At 38.4% G+C, this 18,004-nt stretch overlaps 1 protein-coding gene across 3 annotated transcripts; it reads left to right on the top strand.

Moving 5' to 3' along the window:
• The first annotated feature begins 645 nt into the window (after window positions 1–645).
• On the top strand, window positions 646–17,428 carry atad1a (ATPase family AAA domain containing 1a). Of its 3 annotated transcripts, none has more exons than XM_088432592.1 (10): window positions 646–827; window positions 4,509–4,730; window positions 4,839–4,937; window positions 6,184–6,304; window positions 9,403–9,603; window positions 12,750–12,856; window positions 14,050–14,139; window positions 14,311–14,361; window positions 14,444–14,616; window positions 16,090–17,428. In XM_088432592.1, the coding sequence occupies exons 2-10, from the start codon at window positions 4,560–4,562 to the stop codon at window positions 16,214–16,216; spliced, it is 1,140 nt and encodes a 379-aa protein (XP_088288718.1). In that variant the 5' UTR covers window positions 646–827; window positions 4,509–4,559; the 3' UTR covers window positions 16,217–17,428. The 3 variants fall into 3 exon arrangements, with proteins under 3 accessions (XP_088288718.1, XP_088288701.1, XP_088288709.1); XM_088432575.1 differs by lacking the exon at window positions 646–827 and adding an exon at window positions 3,647–3,739 and having other exon boundaries at window positions 4,512–4,730; XM_088432583.1 differs by lacking the exon at window positions 646–827 and adding an exon at window positions 3,685–3,739.
• The last annotated feature ends 576 nt before the right edge of the window (window positions 17,429–18,004 follow it).

Below are 18,004 nucleotides of genomic sequence, written 5' to 3'. Positions count from 1 at the left end.
AACATCAAGCATGGTGGGGAAGATGTGGACCCAAATGCAGGGAGGCGGGGTGCCTTAAAAAAACATAATTTAATACAAATAAGGAGGAAAAAAATTCAAAAGGACAAAACCTCCATACAAAGTAACAAACAAAAACCCAGAAATAACCTAAGTACAAAAATACTTGGATAACGGACTCGCAAAAACTTAGGACTGGAACTCACAGAGACTACAACGGAGTAACAGCGACAGCAACAACAGACTACAGAAAAAATAACAATAACCCGGCAAGAAATGAAAGGAAATGGTAGACTCAAAACTGATGTGACAAAAAGAAACACTTGGGAAAGACACAATTGGAGCAAGGAGCTTATTGGCAGACGTAGAGAAGCAGATTGATGATGACAGGTGCACGCAATCACACTAACAAGACACTGACACAAAGTGATCAGAAAAAAGTAAGAACATGAAAGGAACCCAAAGACCAACACAAAACCAAGACATGAAAGAAACAAAAAACAATAACATCCCAGTCAAATTTAGGGAAAACAAAAACAAAAGAATATATATATATATATATATATATATATATATATATATATATATATATATATATATATATATATATATATATATATATATATATATATATATATATATTGTGGCGGACACTAGGACCATGTCTCTCACCCAGTAGGCATGTCGCTATGATCCTTTGATGCTTTGAACCTGTTGGCTTTGTCTTTGCTGTTTTGGACTTTGTTGTATCAGTTTTGTGATGGCATGCGAAGAGTAAAGATCTCCACTAGCACAGCGACGCGTGGTTCCTTCGCTTCGCCACAATATAAGTATTTGCAGAACTCTTATGTCCTGGTCCAATTATAACTCAATTTTGATCTTTATTTTGCACACACTAGTGATTAACAGTGTAGATTGGAAAAATAGAATAAAAAAGCAGGAAATATTACCTACATGTATCCTCATTTTAGGTCAACTTGAATGTCTCAATCCTCTATCATCTGTGTTGTATGCGCATAAAAAAAAAAAAAACAGCTCTATTTTTATTTTGTGTATATTGTGAGAAGATGAGATTGTTGACAAAGAACAAAAAGTGCAAGTCCTCAAATAAAATAAGTAAACTATATGTGGACTTCATGCAACCTCTTACGCCTCTTCACAACATTGTGATCTTTTATTTTGTGCTACACATGTGACAACGAATCTCTTTGAATCTTTGATATGAAATATTTGATAATAATTATTGTGGCAATTGTGGTATGTCAGCAATTGTTTGCTAAGTACCGGCATTCTGAAAGTGGTTCAAATATTAAATATGTACAGTATGTTGTTGCTTCGAATACTGCCATCTTGAGTGGAAAATAAAGTGCGCTGAAGAAATGTATTTTGCCCAAGATCTATGTGACAGTAATTAAATGACACACTCTTCAATCGGTTTTAATAAGAATAGAATAGTTCTGGATTACGTGTAACGAATGAATGGCGATGTCTTGTTATTGTTGGCTTGAGTTCTTTTCTGAGTTATGTTTTTATTATTTGATAATTTTTTGGTAGTTGGGTTTGGGATATGATTAAATCTGTTTATTTAAATGTTGCTCACATAGTCATAAAAGTAATACAATAATCATCATGTGTGACAAAAGATCACTTAAAATTGATAATAAATGCACAGACACACGCAACAACAGAAATCTTAAGCATTTTCTCTCAAATGTTCATCCCACTGAATAACAAATATGTTTTTGCTTCACGCCTCTGAAATCAGGCTTATCTGTATGCATGAATTTTGGATGGACCATTGGGAATGCAAAGCCTTCTTACCTATCTGATATGAGAAGAGAGAGAAAGAACACATTCTCAATCTTTTTCAGTATTTTTGCCCCTCATGTTGTCAGAGTCTCGGTTACCATGGCGAGGCCCTCGGAGTTAAGGAAACGGCGCACACTGCCAGTCAGGAGAAACAGCTGTAATCATCTTTTATTTTCTTGTGAAGTCACAGAATGAATAAAGAGAACAGTGAGCCTCAGCAACATCATACGGATTCTCTTTTTTGAGCAGTGGTGCATCACACCCAGACATTGGTCCTGTCACTTGCTGCTAGTTCTGCCACATTTAATCCATTTCAACAAACGTCCTAGTTTGAGTAAGTTCAAAAAGGTATTCTTCTAAAGTTTGTGAACATTTAGAGTTGTCTCACCAATATACAATGAAGCGCTGTGCTTTGTATTCACAAAATTAGCTGCACATGTGTAGAAAATGAACGGCAAAATCTTTGTATCATCGATTTATATATTTCATGAAGAGAAATACTTTGTTGTGTTGGAGTATATCAGGTTGCTTGACACATTGTCAGTTAATAGCTTGAAGACACTGTATACCCTAGAAAAGCAACAAAACAAATGGCAGTAAAATAACCTGGAGTCCTGAATTTATAATTATGTTGAATTAACTGCAATCAGTTACCAGACTGTCACTAAAGAAAAAAGGTTTTGAATGTAAACATTGGAGGCAATACTAAAGTGATGCTTGACAGTCCAGCCATCCGTATATTTTTTTCTAATTTTAAACACAGTACACCTAACTGAGGGTGGGTGTTCAGGCATGGTGCAAGGTGTTGCGGGATTGTGGAAGCGCAGCTGCACTTTGCAGATACACAAGCCAGCTTTTTCCTGTCCAGACTCATCAGCATGGTACTGCCAGTCCACTATCTCCTGCGGCATGCCGCAGAGGTACATAAGGGATTAAGGGGTTTTATGAAGTATTTTGAGGGCCTGAGGTGTTTGCAATAGCACTTATTTTGACATTTTTTCAGTCAGTCCTGACTTATAGTTTCCTCATTTTTGAAGTTCAGAATTGATATTGTAGAAATTGTGATCCCTCCCTTTATAGAAGTGTAAAGGCAAACATAAGAACAAGTGCAAATGAATTTAAAAATGTTTTGTTCAATTGTTAAAAAAGATTAACTGATTAAAACGACAATGCAGTAAGTACTGAACAGGGTCCTATGTGATCACAGTCGATGGAAGAGCAAATGCTGGTGTAACTAGTACAATTTGCCCCTGCTCTAAGACTTGCAACCTGGTTCTCTCTGAGCTCTCTGGTTTCCTCCCACACTCCAAAAACGTGCATGGCATGTGTAGGTGACATACTAAATTGTCCTTAGGTGTGATTGGGTGCGTGAAAGGTTGTTTGTCTGTGTGTGGCCTGCAATTGGCTGGCAAACACCTCAGGGTATATATATATATATATATATATATATATATATATATATATATATATATATATATATATATATATATATATATATATATATATATATATATATATATATATATATATATATATATATATATATATATATATATATATATATATATATATATATATATATATATATATATAATATAATATACAGTATATAGTAACGCAACATTACTGTTATTTTTAATCTCTTTGTTTTTACTTTTGATACAGTCTGTTCTAATACATTCTGTTCCGTCTGCCTTTCTCCATCTTCCTTCAATAAATGAACGCTGTCCTCGGTGCTGACCAGTAGATGTTAACTTTGTGCGATTTCTGCCATCCAGTGGCGGGTTTTTCGAACCAACTCCGGCTTTGTGGTTTAAAAAAAAGAAAGAAAGAACGCAAGGAATGGTCCGGAACCAACAGACGCTCGTGTTTCTACCCGACTTACAAGTGCATTGCACTCTTCCTTCCCGTGTCCAAAATCTAATCTTATTTGGTAAGCTTAACATGTTTCCGTTTTACAGCGTTTTAGTAAAATCATGAATGAAAATAACAATATTTAACTTGATCTAATGATGTTGACTCGCATGACTGATCAATCGCTGCTAGTTTCCTTTTTAAGACGCTAGGTTTCGGTTGTCCAGTGGTGAAGATGAGTTCAAAATAAATGCCCAGGTGTATCCCACATTGTTATAAGATATTTGAACATATTTAAAGTTAATATATTACACACGTATAACAGTGCATGCGTGCGTTATGTTGAATTTAACGTTAAATTGTATTTTCTTCAAATGTCTAGTTGGGAAATGTTGGATTCACCAAGTTTTCTGATAAATAAATGCATTCATAAATACAATTCATATTGCTAGCATTCAGTACGCGCAATTTGTGACGATCACTAACAAGCAGATTAAATTAATAACCTGCCGCCAAATATTTGATGGGTCATTGTGATTTCGTCGGAATGTTGTAGAAGTGATCGTTTCGAAATGTGAATTCTTGCAGAGATTTAGAGAAATAAAGTGTGGCATACTGATATTTGATAACCCTGTTAAATCGCTGTCTTGAGAGATTATCATTAGCAATGTCTTTAAGTTGGCAAATATCATTTATTAACATTTCTCTAAATTGAGCAAATGCTATTTTGGAAAAGTGTATCAAACTGGTAGCTATTTTTGCTAATCATTTTCCCAAAAGTTGCTCTCACTTTATAACAGATTTGGTGATATTGGCCTTCACAATGGTAATATACAGATGTCTCTTAGTAGATGTACTTCCATGCACTTAAGTCGATGGACTGACATCGGCCAGCCAAAATGCTGAAAGATCTTCCTCGGGAGGGCCTGCTCCGGCCTTTGACCAGGACTGAGGTGGTGGGCATGCTGTTGAGGCTGACAATCTTTGGAGCAGCCACTTACTACAGCATCAAATGGATTGTGGAAGCAATGGACCCCACTGCCAAACAGAAAAGTCAAGCCAAGAAAAGGGTATTTTTTTTTCCTTTTAACCTCAGTGTTTAAACAAAAAAAGAAAAAACACAGTTGTGCTACTCTAGTAGCATCTGGACCAGTATTGATTAGCCCTTTTCCTTCCAGGCAGAACAACTAATGAAGAGCATCGGTGTTGAAGGAGTCAAACTTACTGAGTATGAGATGAACATTGCATCACAACTAGTGGATCCACAAACAATGAAGGTAATGGTTACAATTGTGGTAGGTCCTTGACATCAAGAACAAAGACCACACTGAAATCTTAACCTTTGCGGACGCTTTATCAATAATTTTGCCTTTTTATAATAACTGAACACTATAAGATATGTATTGATTGAACAATATATCTACACCATGGGTCAGCAACCTTGAATATTTAAATAGCAAATTATTTTCAGTACCAATAAAAAGTTTGGAAACAACTTCAAATTCATATGCTTTCAACCATTTTAGGAGGTCAAGAAATTCATCAACTAAAAATCATTTTCGTTCACAAAGCAAATCCACTTCTTAACGTTTCTTGAAAAATAACAAAGATTTGCAAAGCTGTCATTTGAGCAAAATTGTGCCTGTTGAAGAAGTTAAAGCATAATTTGGTTTGAATAACATTTTAACGTCAATAAATGAATCCTGGCTTGTGAATGCCTAGTCTTAATGGCTTCAGTATTACCTTATATGTAAAAACAATGAAGAGTGCAGAAGGATTATTGTACCCGATGCTTGGTTTATGGCTGTTTTGCATCAACCAGAATACAATATTCACTTCAAGTGCATCAAAGGAATCTTGGAAGTGAAAGCGTTTTCATTCTTTTTCCTCTCTTTGTCATTCATTGTTAATGGCGGGTGTTTTCCATGTCTACTTTAACTTGCTGCATTTTCAAACCTATCTCGGACCAATCAATAGCCTCCAAAGTATTTATGTCATTTTCTGTAACCAGGCAGTGGCATCTGATCGGATATGAGCCAAACATAGTCGAGTAGAAACAAAGTTAAAAGGCTTGCATACAAACACTCGCAAACGCATTTCTGATTCACAAGCTAATAGCCAATCAGAGTTGTCAAATATCGACACTGTTTTACAACCTAATTTAAGGAAAACCTTTCGTCAATTGATGGCCTATTCATTCAAATCATATCGAAGAAGCATGATCTTCACATGCACAAAGACAAAACTGATAGACTTCATATAGTAATGATTTTTAAATAATTCATGAACCGATTGGGTTTAGTTTTCTTGAGCAAGAAACCGAATATCCAGTTAGTCCTCATGCAGCACCATCAGTAGGTCTAGTAGTCGATTGTAAAGCGATTTTGGGCCTTGTAGGTGGAAAAAAATTATATAAGTGAAGTACCATTTACCATAAATGTCAAGACAGTTTGACGGTGCGTGTCCTAATTGCTCTCGCAGGGACAAATACCCAGCTTTGAAGTGTGCTTTGTCTCGCTGCAGGTTTCTTGGAGAGATATAGCAGGTTTAGATGAGATAATCAATGAGCTACAAGACACCGTCATTCTGCCCTTTCAGAAACGACATCTTTTGGCTGGATCCAAACTATTTCAGCCACCTAAAGGTAACACTTTCATGTTGTAAACAGATGAACAATAGACAACCATCAGAACATCTTTTCATTATTAATTCACAATATTATATTTGTGTCAATTCAAGACCACTACACAAAAATGTTAGGCCTAAAGGTTATTTAACGTTGTAAGCAGTGTTTTTCAACCAGTGTGCTGTGGCACGGTGGTGTTCAACAAGATACTGACAGGTGAAAAATTATCCTGGTTTCCCCGATTTTCTTCTTTTTTTTTTTTTTTTTGCATCATGTGTCAGGAAACATCATGTGTTTTGTCGGCAGTGAGAACAGTGGGTTGCAGAGTAATCATGTAAAATACTCTCCACCAGTGGGGGGGGGGGGGGGGGGGGGTGATGATGATGATAGCATCATCACCTGGGAAGCCCAGACTTCCCGCTTCGAAGCCATTTCATCCAGGTCCTCCGGAGGGATCCCTAGGCGTTCGGACACCAGCAAAGTGACAGTCTTTCCGGCATGTCCTTGTTCGTCCCACGGGTCTCCTACCGACTGGGCATGCTTGGAAACCCTCACTCTGGAGGCATCAAAGAGGCATCCTAACCAGATGCCCAATCCACATAAACTGGCTTCTCTTAATTGGGAGGAGCAGCGGCTCGACACAGAGCCTCAACCGGATGACCGAGCTTCTCAGTCTATCTCTAAGAAAGCCAAAAACCCATTTGGGCTGCTTGATGCCAGGAGCTTGTTCTTTTGGTCACCGCCCACAGCTCGTGACCATAGATGAGGAGTTTAGATAGACTGGTAAATCAAGAGCTTCACCTTTAGACTCAGCTTTTAAAGAGTTCGCATCACAACAGATGCTGCACATACCTGCCTGTCCATCTCCCAGTCCATGCTACCCTCACATGTAAACAAGACCCCACACTCGGTTGGGAAGTGTGCACACTTAAATTTTGAACATGGTGTTTGTTGGACAAATCCATGACGAGCACAGACGTCTACTAACAGAACACCGCACGGGTTCCGATTGGGAAGGAGTGCGTTTCTCCCAGTCATGCTTCCTAGGTCTCACTAAGTCTCACTGTCATTGCCCACTAAAACATTGAAGTCCCCCAGCAGGACAAGGCAGTCCCCAAAGGGAGTGCCCTCCACTTACACCCTCCAAGTACTCCAAAAAAGGTGAGTAATCTGAGCTGCTGTTTAGTCCATAGGCACAAACAACAGTCAGGACCACCCCCTACTGAAGGAGGAGGGAGTCCCGTCCACCGGGGTGAACCCCAATGTACAGGCACTGAGCCGGGGGGCAATAAGTATGCCCACTCCTGCTCTGCGCCTCTTACCGTGAGCAAAAACTGCATGGAAGACATTCCAACCCCTTTCTAGAGGACTTGTACCATAACCCAAGCTGTGTGATGATTGGAGTCAGGCTATGTCTAGTCACAACATTTCTGCCATGTGCACAAGCTCAGGCTCCCTCCCTGCCAGAGAGGCACCAAATTCAAACTGCACCTAACTCCTATGGCCCTTCCCACTAGTGGTGAGCCCATGGAAAGGGGGACCCACGTTGCCTTTTTGGGCTGTACCCACCCAGGCCCCAGCTACCTGCGTCCACTCAAGAGAAAACACTGTGTGTGAGCTGTACTATGTCTGGTCCCTTACCTAGGATCTGTTTGCCATGGGTGAATCTGCCAGGGGCCTAAACCCAGACAACTGACCTTTTAGGATCATTGGGACATGCAAACCCCTCCACGACAGCAAGGTGACTGACAGTTCATGGAGAACCCAAATTCAGAATCATGTTAAAGGGGAGTTGCCAAGTCAGAATGCAATTACCACTATTTAAAGTGCCTCTGATTACCAAAATGAGGTTCAGATGTTGTAGTAGGCTTTTCGTGCCACCTTGGGGTTTTTTTTGGTTTTTTTTGCCCTTTTCTTTAGCTTTAATATTTAATCGGTCAAATATTTGCCAAGTAAATGGCTATTCTTTCATCCAGCACTAGGTGTAAAAACAAATAAGAACGAGAATGGCTCCCAGTTTCATTTTACCCCTCTTGCTCTCTCTGTACAATGTTTCGATTGCAACTTTATCAAAAAAGACAGTTGATATCGTTTCACATCAAGGCATCTTGCAGTTTTAATTTTCAAGTCTGCTTAAAATAAAAAGTAGTGAAGACGAAATGTGATTTAACATTAAACTGCATAAATAATGTTTCGTCAGTAACTTAGCTCATTTTGTTGTTTATGAAGTGCATATATCTACAACCTAAATCTAAAGATAAATTCATCAGCTAATTCTTGTTTGCATGTTTATTACTACTTTAATTTTATTTTTTTTAACTTATTTAATATAATTGATCCTTTATCAGAAATATTCAAGACTATTGATGGCTATCTTGTAAATGGAGTAGAGTTAACGCTTTTTACACCATTTGGTGCTCAATGCGTATTACAAAAGTATTACAAATTCATACACATACCCTTACAGATGTCAAATAATTCTTCAATTTTGACTGGTCTGGCAGTGAATAAATACAATTTAACAGTGCCAGCAGTGACTGGGGGAAAACAAAGTATTGAAAGGTAATTCTCTGCTTGTAATGCTAAACTTTGTTCTTAAGAAAAATATTTAGTTTGTATCTTTAACTCAATTGGCCAGCTAATTTATTTTAATGTACTTTTCTTCCAAATGTCAAATTTCAATCCGTTTGAGCCCTAGGTTTAAGACAAACTTACCTTTTGGCGGAGACTTTTTTTTTTTCTGTTTCTGTGTAGGGATGAGACAACTCCTGAAATTAGCACCCAGGGAGCCGTGTTCCTTTTTTAGCCCTCAAGCTTTGTTTATCTGCTGCTCTGTGAAAGTATGCTCATGAGTGCCAAGCCACTTCTACTGCCTGTAAGATCAGTTCAGGAAAGAATATTCCCAGCAGTGCAATTTGTTGAAAATACTCCTGTTTTCTTGAAAATCCCCAAAAGCGAGATATATAAAAGCACTGTACTTGCAACATTTTTGTGGCATTTCATAGTTGTGCGATGCATACCGTATCTACGTTTTCTTTAATGGATAGGAAAGAGCTCAACGGAACAACAATCAAGAAATCAAATGAGTTTAACGTTTTACTATTTTGTTGTTGCAGGTGTTTTATTGTTTGGTCCTCCAGGCTGTGGGAAAACCATGATTGCTAAAGCAACAGCTAAAGCTTCTGGCTGCAAATTTATCAACTTGCAGGCATCGACGCTGACTGACATGTGGTACGGCGAATCACAGAAGCTGACAGCTGCTGTCTTTTCATTGGCGGTCAAACTCCAACCGTGTATCATTTTCATTGATGAAATCGGTGAGTGGAGGATGGCTCTCAATTTGTAGTTTTTGATAAGCTTCCTTTTTATACATTATATACTGTACATACTTACAGTATAGCGAGAGGTATTGTCACACTAGCATGAAATTAGAATTAGCTACGTTTACTGTTGCGAAACAATAGAAACTCATAAAGCCTATCTTGTGCAAAGTACTGTACTGCATTGCGGAGACACGTGCGGTGACTGTTTCTTGCATGCCAGGCAGACGAGGTAACTCTCAATGCACTTGCCACGGGCACTCCTCAGACGTGGAACTACTGCAGTACACATATTCACTTAAGTCTTAAATGATTAAACCTTATACACGGCACAGTAAATAAACAGTTCGCCCTTTCTTTTGAAGTCTCGCGCAACTGCGGTCATATTAGCAACTTTGAATTAAAGTCAGATCTGTACATAATCAAACATGATAACACTGGAGGGTTTACACTTGAAATACCATTTTATAAAAAAAAAAAAAAACAAAACCTAGGGAAGGGATTTCCAACTGTCTGGTGAACGTCGGCTTTGCTCCTCTCTGCCTGTTGACAACAACATGTGTCGGGGTTGGTTTAATGACTCCATTGTTATGTTTTATTTTATTGCATTTTATTGTAGTTTTATTTTATTGCATTGTATTGTATTGTATCATGTATGTATTACCATGAAGACTTTTCACGTTAAAAAAAAAATATATATATACGGTTTTACCTACCCCGGAGGGGAATTCCGGTCCCCATTAACTGCGAAAAACGAGGGATCACCGTATTCTGCTTTGCTCATTTTCTTAGTTTTGATTGATTGAGTGAAAACAATGTTTTTCCCAGTTAGTTCTAAAATTTTAGTTTTAGTGCACAAAGCCACCACAATTTGTTGTTTTTCAAAATTACACAAAATACAGCATTCCGAAATATTTTGCACATTTTAAAAATATAAATAGGTTGAAAAGAACTCAGGGAAAAAAAATGTGTACTTCAGAGATCTTTTATGTTTATTTAACAAATGCTAAATAAACCCAAAATGCCAATGGAGTAATATGTTGACGCCACAGTCCCCTTTCATCATAACCTGAAGAACTCCCTCATGCATTTAAATTTGAAGTACTGCATTGATCGTTTTTGCTTGCCTCTCGGTTGAAAATGCAAAAATTGCCTCCCAGTTGCTGTTTAGCGTTTTTTTTTTTTTTTCTACAAACACACATTCCTTTTCGTTTGAAGCATGTCTCAAGAGTTCCTAACAGGCTTGAAGTCAGGGGATGATGGGGGCCAACCCATTAGAAATCTAGTGCAACCGTGATGGCATTTTCTACACCAGAATGTGTTCAATTGCATGAAAATTAATCTTTTTAGTACTTATGGACTTTTTGGACTACAGTGATCCCCCCCTACTTCGCGGTTAATGGGGGGCTGTCAACCCCCCCGCGAAGTCGGAAACCCGCAACGTAGGATATCAGTTCCTAGATTTCTATGTACGCCTCAATATAGCCGCAGTAACCACAAACAATCCTTTTTTTTTGGTATTTTTTGCCTATTTTATTTCCTTTCTTCTATTAATTAACATTACATTATCCTTATTAACATTATTAACATTATTGTATATTCATTAAGTGACTAATATTACTTTAGTTTGTTGAGAATTTGTTCTCGCACCAAGACTCCGGTGAAAGAGTACGCAAGTCATCACGTTGAACTTCACATTTATTTTGGCTCATGTATGGTGTATCATGTAGTATCTGTTGAATAATAAATCAACAACAATCTTAAAGTCAGTCAACTAACACATAAACACTTAAGCTATGAATGTACTGTACTTTTAGCCGACATTAGCCGGTTAGCAACAACTAACAACTGCTAACTATAAAGTGCAATCTCTACACAAACGAACACATACACAGAATAAACACTCATCGCTTACGAAACATAGGCAGTAGCGTGCGTTATCAACAGAAATGATAATAAACTATAAATATGACCTTACGTTCTCATTCATACGTCACCGTAACGAGCCGAATGACGCACCGAGAACGTAAAACAGGAAATGGAAATGCAACGCGACCCGACAAATTAAAAGCATGCATTTCAAAATAAGATAATAAACGTCACGAACTCTTAACGCTTGAAGAATTCTTAACATAGTTATTAACTAATATTACTTCGTTATTTGATGAATACAATACTGTATAATGTACTTCTTGGCTTTTTTCAATTTTTTTTACATGTTTGCACATTTTTTAAATGATTTTCTTATCTTGAAATATTTTTAATTTTTCCTGGAAAAAACGCAAAGTACTGAGACCGCAATATCTGAGACCGCGAATTAGGAGGCATCACTGTATTGCAAAATATTGCCAGTTTGTATCTCTACATTTTTTGAAGAGGTCATTTTTACACCTTGTGGCAGGCACTCTTATGCATTCTGCCATCCTGCTGTGCAGTTCTCCATTTGTAAAACATCACTCAGCCACCTCCTTGTTGATGTCGCAACCTTAGTGCAGCATTGTGGCCATCCTCAGCCATTAAAGTCTCTAGTCACAGTAGTACAACATCCATCAGTGAATAAAACTGTTTGAAAAAGTCTTCATATATTTCTCTGACACTGACACTCTTCAAACAATTTTAGCTATTTAGCAGGTCCAGCAGCAAATCATCTGAATTGCTTGGGCAATTCGATCAGGTCACAATATGCATTAATGCAGCCCCTTGAGCGTGAGGCTAAAATCAGAGTTATGTCATCCATCACGTAGACAAATAAATGTATTGAGTGGTAAAAAAAAAAGATGTGAGCTGACTGATGTCACATGCCCATGCAGAGCAAGTTAATTAAGCTATGAGAAATCAACTGGAAAAAAAAAACCCACCATGTGCTGGATCTGATGAGGTCCTTATTCTGATGAGGTCCTTACTATGTGGAGTTGAGTCGGCTAATTCGTAGTGTACTTGTGAATACAGGGGGGTGCATAGCAGGATTTGTAAACATCCCACTTTCCCCGAAGACTTCATTAGTCCCTAAATTGTGATGTTTAATCTTCCAAGCTGCCATTTTTAATGACTGCTCACTAAGCATTCTCCTGAATCCATTAATGATTCTGTCTAACGGTGAAATGAAATGTATTTAAATCCCACTTTGATTTTATACTTGACAGATTCATTTCTCAGGAACCGCTCCAGTCTTGATCACGAGGCCACTGCCATGATGAAGGCCCAGTTCATGAGCCTGTGGGATGGTCTGGAGACTTCCTCAGCCACTCAGGTAAATATTCACACTATCTTGTGACTGAAGCTGCAGGGTCTCTTTGGAGTTGAGTTTACAATGGCGCCGGATCTTGGCTCTTCTCTCTTTGCAACTACGGTGCATCCAGAAAATAATCACAGCGCTTCACTTTTTCACATTTCTGCTGTGAACTAAATGTTCTTGACAATATCCCAATAAATGAGAAATGTTTTGGGGGACATCATTTCAACGTTAATAGAAATAGAAAACTAAGAAATGACGTCTTCACAAGTATTCAAAGCGTTTGCTTTTCGAATGTGCGGCCACACGCTTAGCACACCTATCTGTGCAGTTTGCTTTGCAGCATTTCTTAAGCTCCATCAGGTTGGAAGGGAGATGTCTGTGCACAGCTCGGCAAACTTCAGGTCTCTCCAATTGGATTCTAGTTTGGGCTCTGACTGGGCCACTCCTGGACATTCGCAGAGTGCTTCTCAAGCCAATCCTTTGAGATGTTACCTGTGACCTTCGGATCATTGTCCCGCTGAGAAATGAACCTTTGCCCCAGTCTGATGTCAAGGGTGTTCTGGAACAAGTTTCATCCAGGAAATCGCTGTACATTTATGTATTAATTTTTCCCTCTGCCCTGACTAGTTTGCCTGTTCCTGCTGCTGAAAGATAGCCCCATAGCACGATGCTGCCACCACCATGCTTTACTGTAGGAATGGTTTGGCCTGGTTTTCTTCAAACATGACACCTAGCATTCACACCTAAGCATTCAATCTTTGTCTCATCATACCAGAGACTTTTGTTTCTCACGGTCTGGGAGTCAAGTCCGCTCTGACATGCACGGTCAACTGTGGGAACTTATATAGACAGGTGTATGCCTTTCCACATCACGTCCAATCAACTGAGTTTACTGCAGGTGGACGTCAATTAAGCTGTAGAAACATCTCAAGGATGATCAGTGGAAAACGATGCACCTGAGCTCAATTTTGTGATTTCCCTGGAAATCTATTTATAATAAATTAAAAAAAAAATTCCCATTATCATAATGGTGTAAAGTGTGTCGATTTTTGAGGCGAGAGTAATTTCATACAATTCGGAATGAGGCTGTAAGATGACAAAATGTGGCAAAAGTGAAGCACTGTGAATACTTTCGGGATGGGCCGTATACTGCTGTTAGCAGGTCGTATACCTATGCGATCATTCTATAGCATTGTTTCTATCGGCAGGTGATGGTCATGGGGGCAACAAACCGACCACAAGATGTAGATCCTGCTATCCTACGCCGAATGCCCACCACATTTCACGTTGGCTTTCCTGTAAGAACTATCTTGAAAAAGCACATTCAATCTGTGAAATGATGTAGATTGAGAGGAAACCATTTACATGTGTATTTCATAACATTCATTTGGATTTATGTGAAACATCACAACATAAATGTTGGGCTTTACTGTATTTTGATTTGAGCAAACCTTTGTCTTTTCCCGCAGGACATAAGACAAAGACATGACATCCTACGCTTGATATTAGCAGAAGAAAATGTAAGACGATTCATGCCTTCAAAAGGCACGGTGAACTTTACAATTGTTCCGTCGGGTAACCATCCGGCTTTCTGTTGGCCAGCTGAGCAGCACTATTAATCTGAAGGAGATAGCAGAGAAGACAGACAGCTACTCGGGCAGCGACCTGCGGGAACTGTGCCGCGATGCCGCCATGTACAGAGTCCGAGACTACGTCCGCAAGGAACAGATGAGGCAGATTGCTCAGCAGCTAGGAGAGGTCGAGGAAGAGGACAAGTATGAGCCACGCCGCCAACATTTCAGCTAAGCTATTTGTCGAGCAGTCGCGGTTTTAAATCTAAGCTTGAAGATAGATTAGTGCGTTGATTGAGAAATTGTCAATTAAAACATAAGGTTCAAGTTTAGGCCTCCCCTTTAATTCAGTGTTTTCATCCGGAGGGCTTTGCAATTGTATATATAGAGAATATGTTTATGAATACAAATACTGTATACAGTTTATACATACGCCGATCTTCAGCTATTTCATTAGAGTGGTGTGCCTCAATAAATTTACGTATCAGGGAAAATTCAATTTGGCTCTTCAGGAGTTAAAGTATAAAAGTGAAAATTGTAACTTTCATTAACATTTAAGGATATATTTCAGTTTGTTTTTATTGTATTTGAGTATGAATTCGAAGAAACCATGAAGGTAGTATAAGTTGAATATTGTGTAAAAGTTTTATGTGCATGCAGCAGTCTCTTTAAGATTGAAAACTTTAGCTCAGCTTCTTCTTTCAGCTTTGCTTAAGTTTGTCTTGAGATTCAGGAGTTAAAAGGAAACCTGACCATATGAGCATATGGGTCTCACAATTCCAACAATTTTAATACTACAAGACCACCGATCAAGATTGTTAAAAAAAAATGTTCAGCTTCAGAAGGATATTTTCAAATTATGTTGAAAACTGTTTTTATACGAATTCAGAATTAACTGGCTATTTGAAGAGTAAGATGAGAGGCGTCAGGGCCAATAACGCAGTCAGTCAGAAGTTTGCTATGGTAGCACTGGCTTCCAGAACACTTCAGGAGTGTCACAACGGATTGCCTCCATCAAAATGAAAAAGGAAAAAACATAGCATATTGACACACTGATTTCACCCGAAAGAAATTTCCACCGTTTTGAAAATCTATTCCTAAAGGTTTACAATATATTTCAAACTATTTTGCTTTGGGGTTTTTTTGTATCTTATTTGAATATATTTTGAGATTTTTGATGATGAAAATGATTAGAAATAAATAAATACAATAGTTGGAAGACTGATTAGCATGTCTACCTCACATTTCAGGGGTCTCGTGTTCAATTTCAGCCAGCTATCCTGTGTGGCGTTTGCACGTTTTCGCCGTGCCTGTGTGGTTTCTCTCCATAAACTGCGACAGCCACATATACAAAAATCCATGATTTGAAGTAATAGCTTTCTGACAATATCAGTATAGTATTTTTGCAAACGCAAAACATTAACCGTATTTTTCTAACCATCAATATACGTGCGTGCTTTGTAAGATTGAAGAGTTCGGTTGTCGTATTCATAGTAACAGTATTCCATGGAATTCTTATTCTGTTCACTTCCCTGAGCAGTGTTACATTCCACACAATAGAGCAAATAATAAAGCAAGCGAGAAAAAAACAAAACTGTTATAGGGCAATACGGGCATTGATAATGAAGCACTAATAACAGAATAGACTCACATATATATATATATTTTGTCCTGCAGACTCTTGGACGAGGACCGACTGCGTCCAATCACGCAACTCGACCTCCTCTTTGGCTTGGACAAGATGAGAGAGTCCAAACGGGGTACAGCGACCACAATACCTGTTACTGAGGTTCCGCTGGACTGAACAGCTTTTAAACTTGTACGATTTTTTTTCTCCGTGATGTACCCCTGGTACTCACTCCTTTTCATTTTTTACCTGGTTCTTCCGTAAAACGAAGAGGCGGCAGCAATAAGTTTGTGGTCATTGTGTTGTGCAAGAAAACTTAGATACCTGATTCATGCATAAACCTTTATCACCTGCTGTAGCTAGCCGCTTGATCGTAACTGAGCATGTTTTCTCATTCCCAAGACGCACAAGCCGTAAATAAACTGTGTATATCAATAGTGTAAGAAGATAAATGCGTTATGGTAAAAGATACTTGTTATATCATGCATGTTTTTTCAGAAAAAAATCTTCCGCATAGGCTGTTAGCACACAAAGTAGTTCTTCACACCCACAATCGACAATAAAAGCTCAATGTGGAGAACTTGATGAATATTGATGCGTGTGAATGAGCTGGCTAGATTCGAAATGATGAGTCATGGCAACAGCTTCAAAGACGCTATGCATTTTCTCCCATCTGCCAGTGCAGTGATTTTATGTAAATGATCCTGGGTCGACCACACTGGGAACAAGCGGTATTTAAAAAAAAATAAAGGACAATGTTGAACTAGATATTTCCTGCTGCTCTGTCCAAGCAACACAAATAGTTGGAAAAGTGGGATTCTGTTGTTAAATGGGCACCACTCAAAATATGCAATTAGAGAAACTTGGTGGCATTTGAAACAAAGTTGTTTTATTAACCCTATGTCGGAAAGCATTATGCATTTGCGCATGTCGCATTGAAGGCTGTTTCCAAGAATCAAAATTACTTTCACATTTATACACTGGCATTATTGTCGGCACGTTGATTTTCCCTTACATTCCCATTTATGTTTTTTTTTTTCGTAAAGCAATATGTTTACAGTTCAAATCCAGCCAGCTCAAATTGTTTTCCTTACAAAAAAAAAAGGTCAAAATTATACTATATTTTTGGGCCCATTGGGTGCACCACATTATTAGGCGCTTTATCAATGAGCGGGTCTATTTTAAAAACCTTTCATACATCAAGTGCTCCGGGTTATGAGGCACATGGTTGTTTAGTGAAGTATTTTATTTTAAATACTGTAGTTGACTCTGGTTGATTAGTTGGCGCTCTATTACCTATTTTTTTATTTTGCAATAACAGACGTCATTTCGAGCGAAGAAGAGGGGATCTCACAGATCTGACTGACAAAATAACAAAGTTTGGTAATCTTTGGTAGCTTTTGCTTATGCAAAATGTTCTCTTGGTTAACAGCTGTAAACAAGTCAATGCTATCACCATTTCCCAACCTTTATTGCCCGGTCTGGGGCTGTATCGCTACCTTGCCCCGGTCTTAAATCGTAAGCATTGGAAATATGCCGCCAGACAGGGCCTGTTTGCGTTGGGTCAGACTGGCGAGCCGCCCTCAGCACGAGTATCACTAGAGTTCCCATGATTCTTCGACACAGATGCGGGAAGTAGTTCTAGCTTTGACATGACAAGAAAATAGACACATGCTAACAAAAGGATGTGATTAAGAAAAAGAATGCAAATGAAAGTCATTGTAAATCTGAAGAAATTTACCATGACATTTACCTGTCCCTCTCACAGATGCAATTATATTTAGTCAAATGTTAGTGAATAGATGCAGAGTCAAATAACAATGTAGACATCTTTCAAGTGGGTCTTATAAGTAGTTACACATAGAATACTTTGAGAGCTGTAATATACTGCGTAAACACAGATGTGTCAGCTAAAAATACAATAATCACTTATAATAGTCTCGTCTTAATGGTCTCTCTCTCTCT

Source organism: Hippichthys cyanospilos, chromosome 1 (assembly GCF_059441005.1).
Source record: "Hippichthys cyanospilos isolate Australia breed blue-spotted pipefish chromosome 1, RoL_Hcya_1.0, whole genome shotgun sequence".
NCBI lineage: Eukaryota > Metazoa > Chordata > Actinopteri > Syngnathiformes > Syngnathidae > Hippichthys > Hippichthys cyanospilos.
The sequence above is the reverse complement of the archived record's forward strand: the minus strand, read 5'-3'. Positions and strand labels throughout refer to the sequence as shown.

Bases quoted from the DNA above. Each gene is read 5' to 3' on its own strand.
- atad1a (XM_088432592.1), top strand. From the start codon at position 4,560: ATGCTGAAAGATCTTCCTCGGGAGGGCCTGCTCCGGCCTTTGACCAGG. The intron at 6,305-9,402 runs GTAACACTTTCA...TTGTTGTTGCAG, and splicing joins ACTATTTCAGCCACCTAAAG to GTGTTTTATTGTTTGGTCCT. The intron at 12,857-14,049 runs GTAAATATTCAC...TTCTATCGGCAG, and splicing joins AGACTTCCTCAGCCACTCAG to GTGATGGTCATGGGGGCAAC.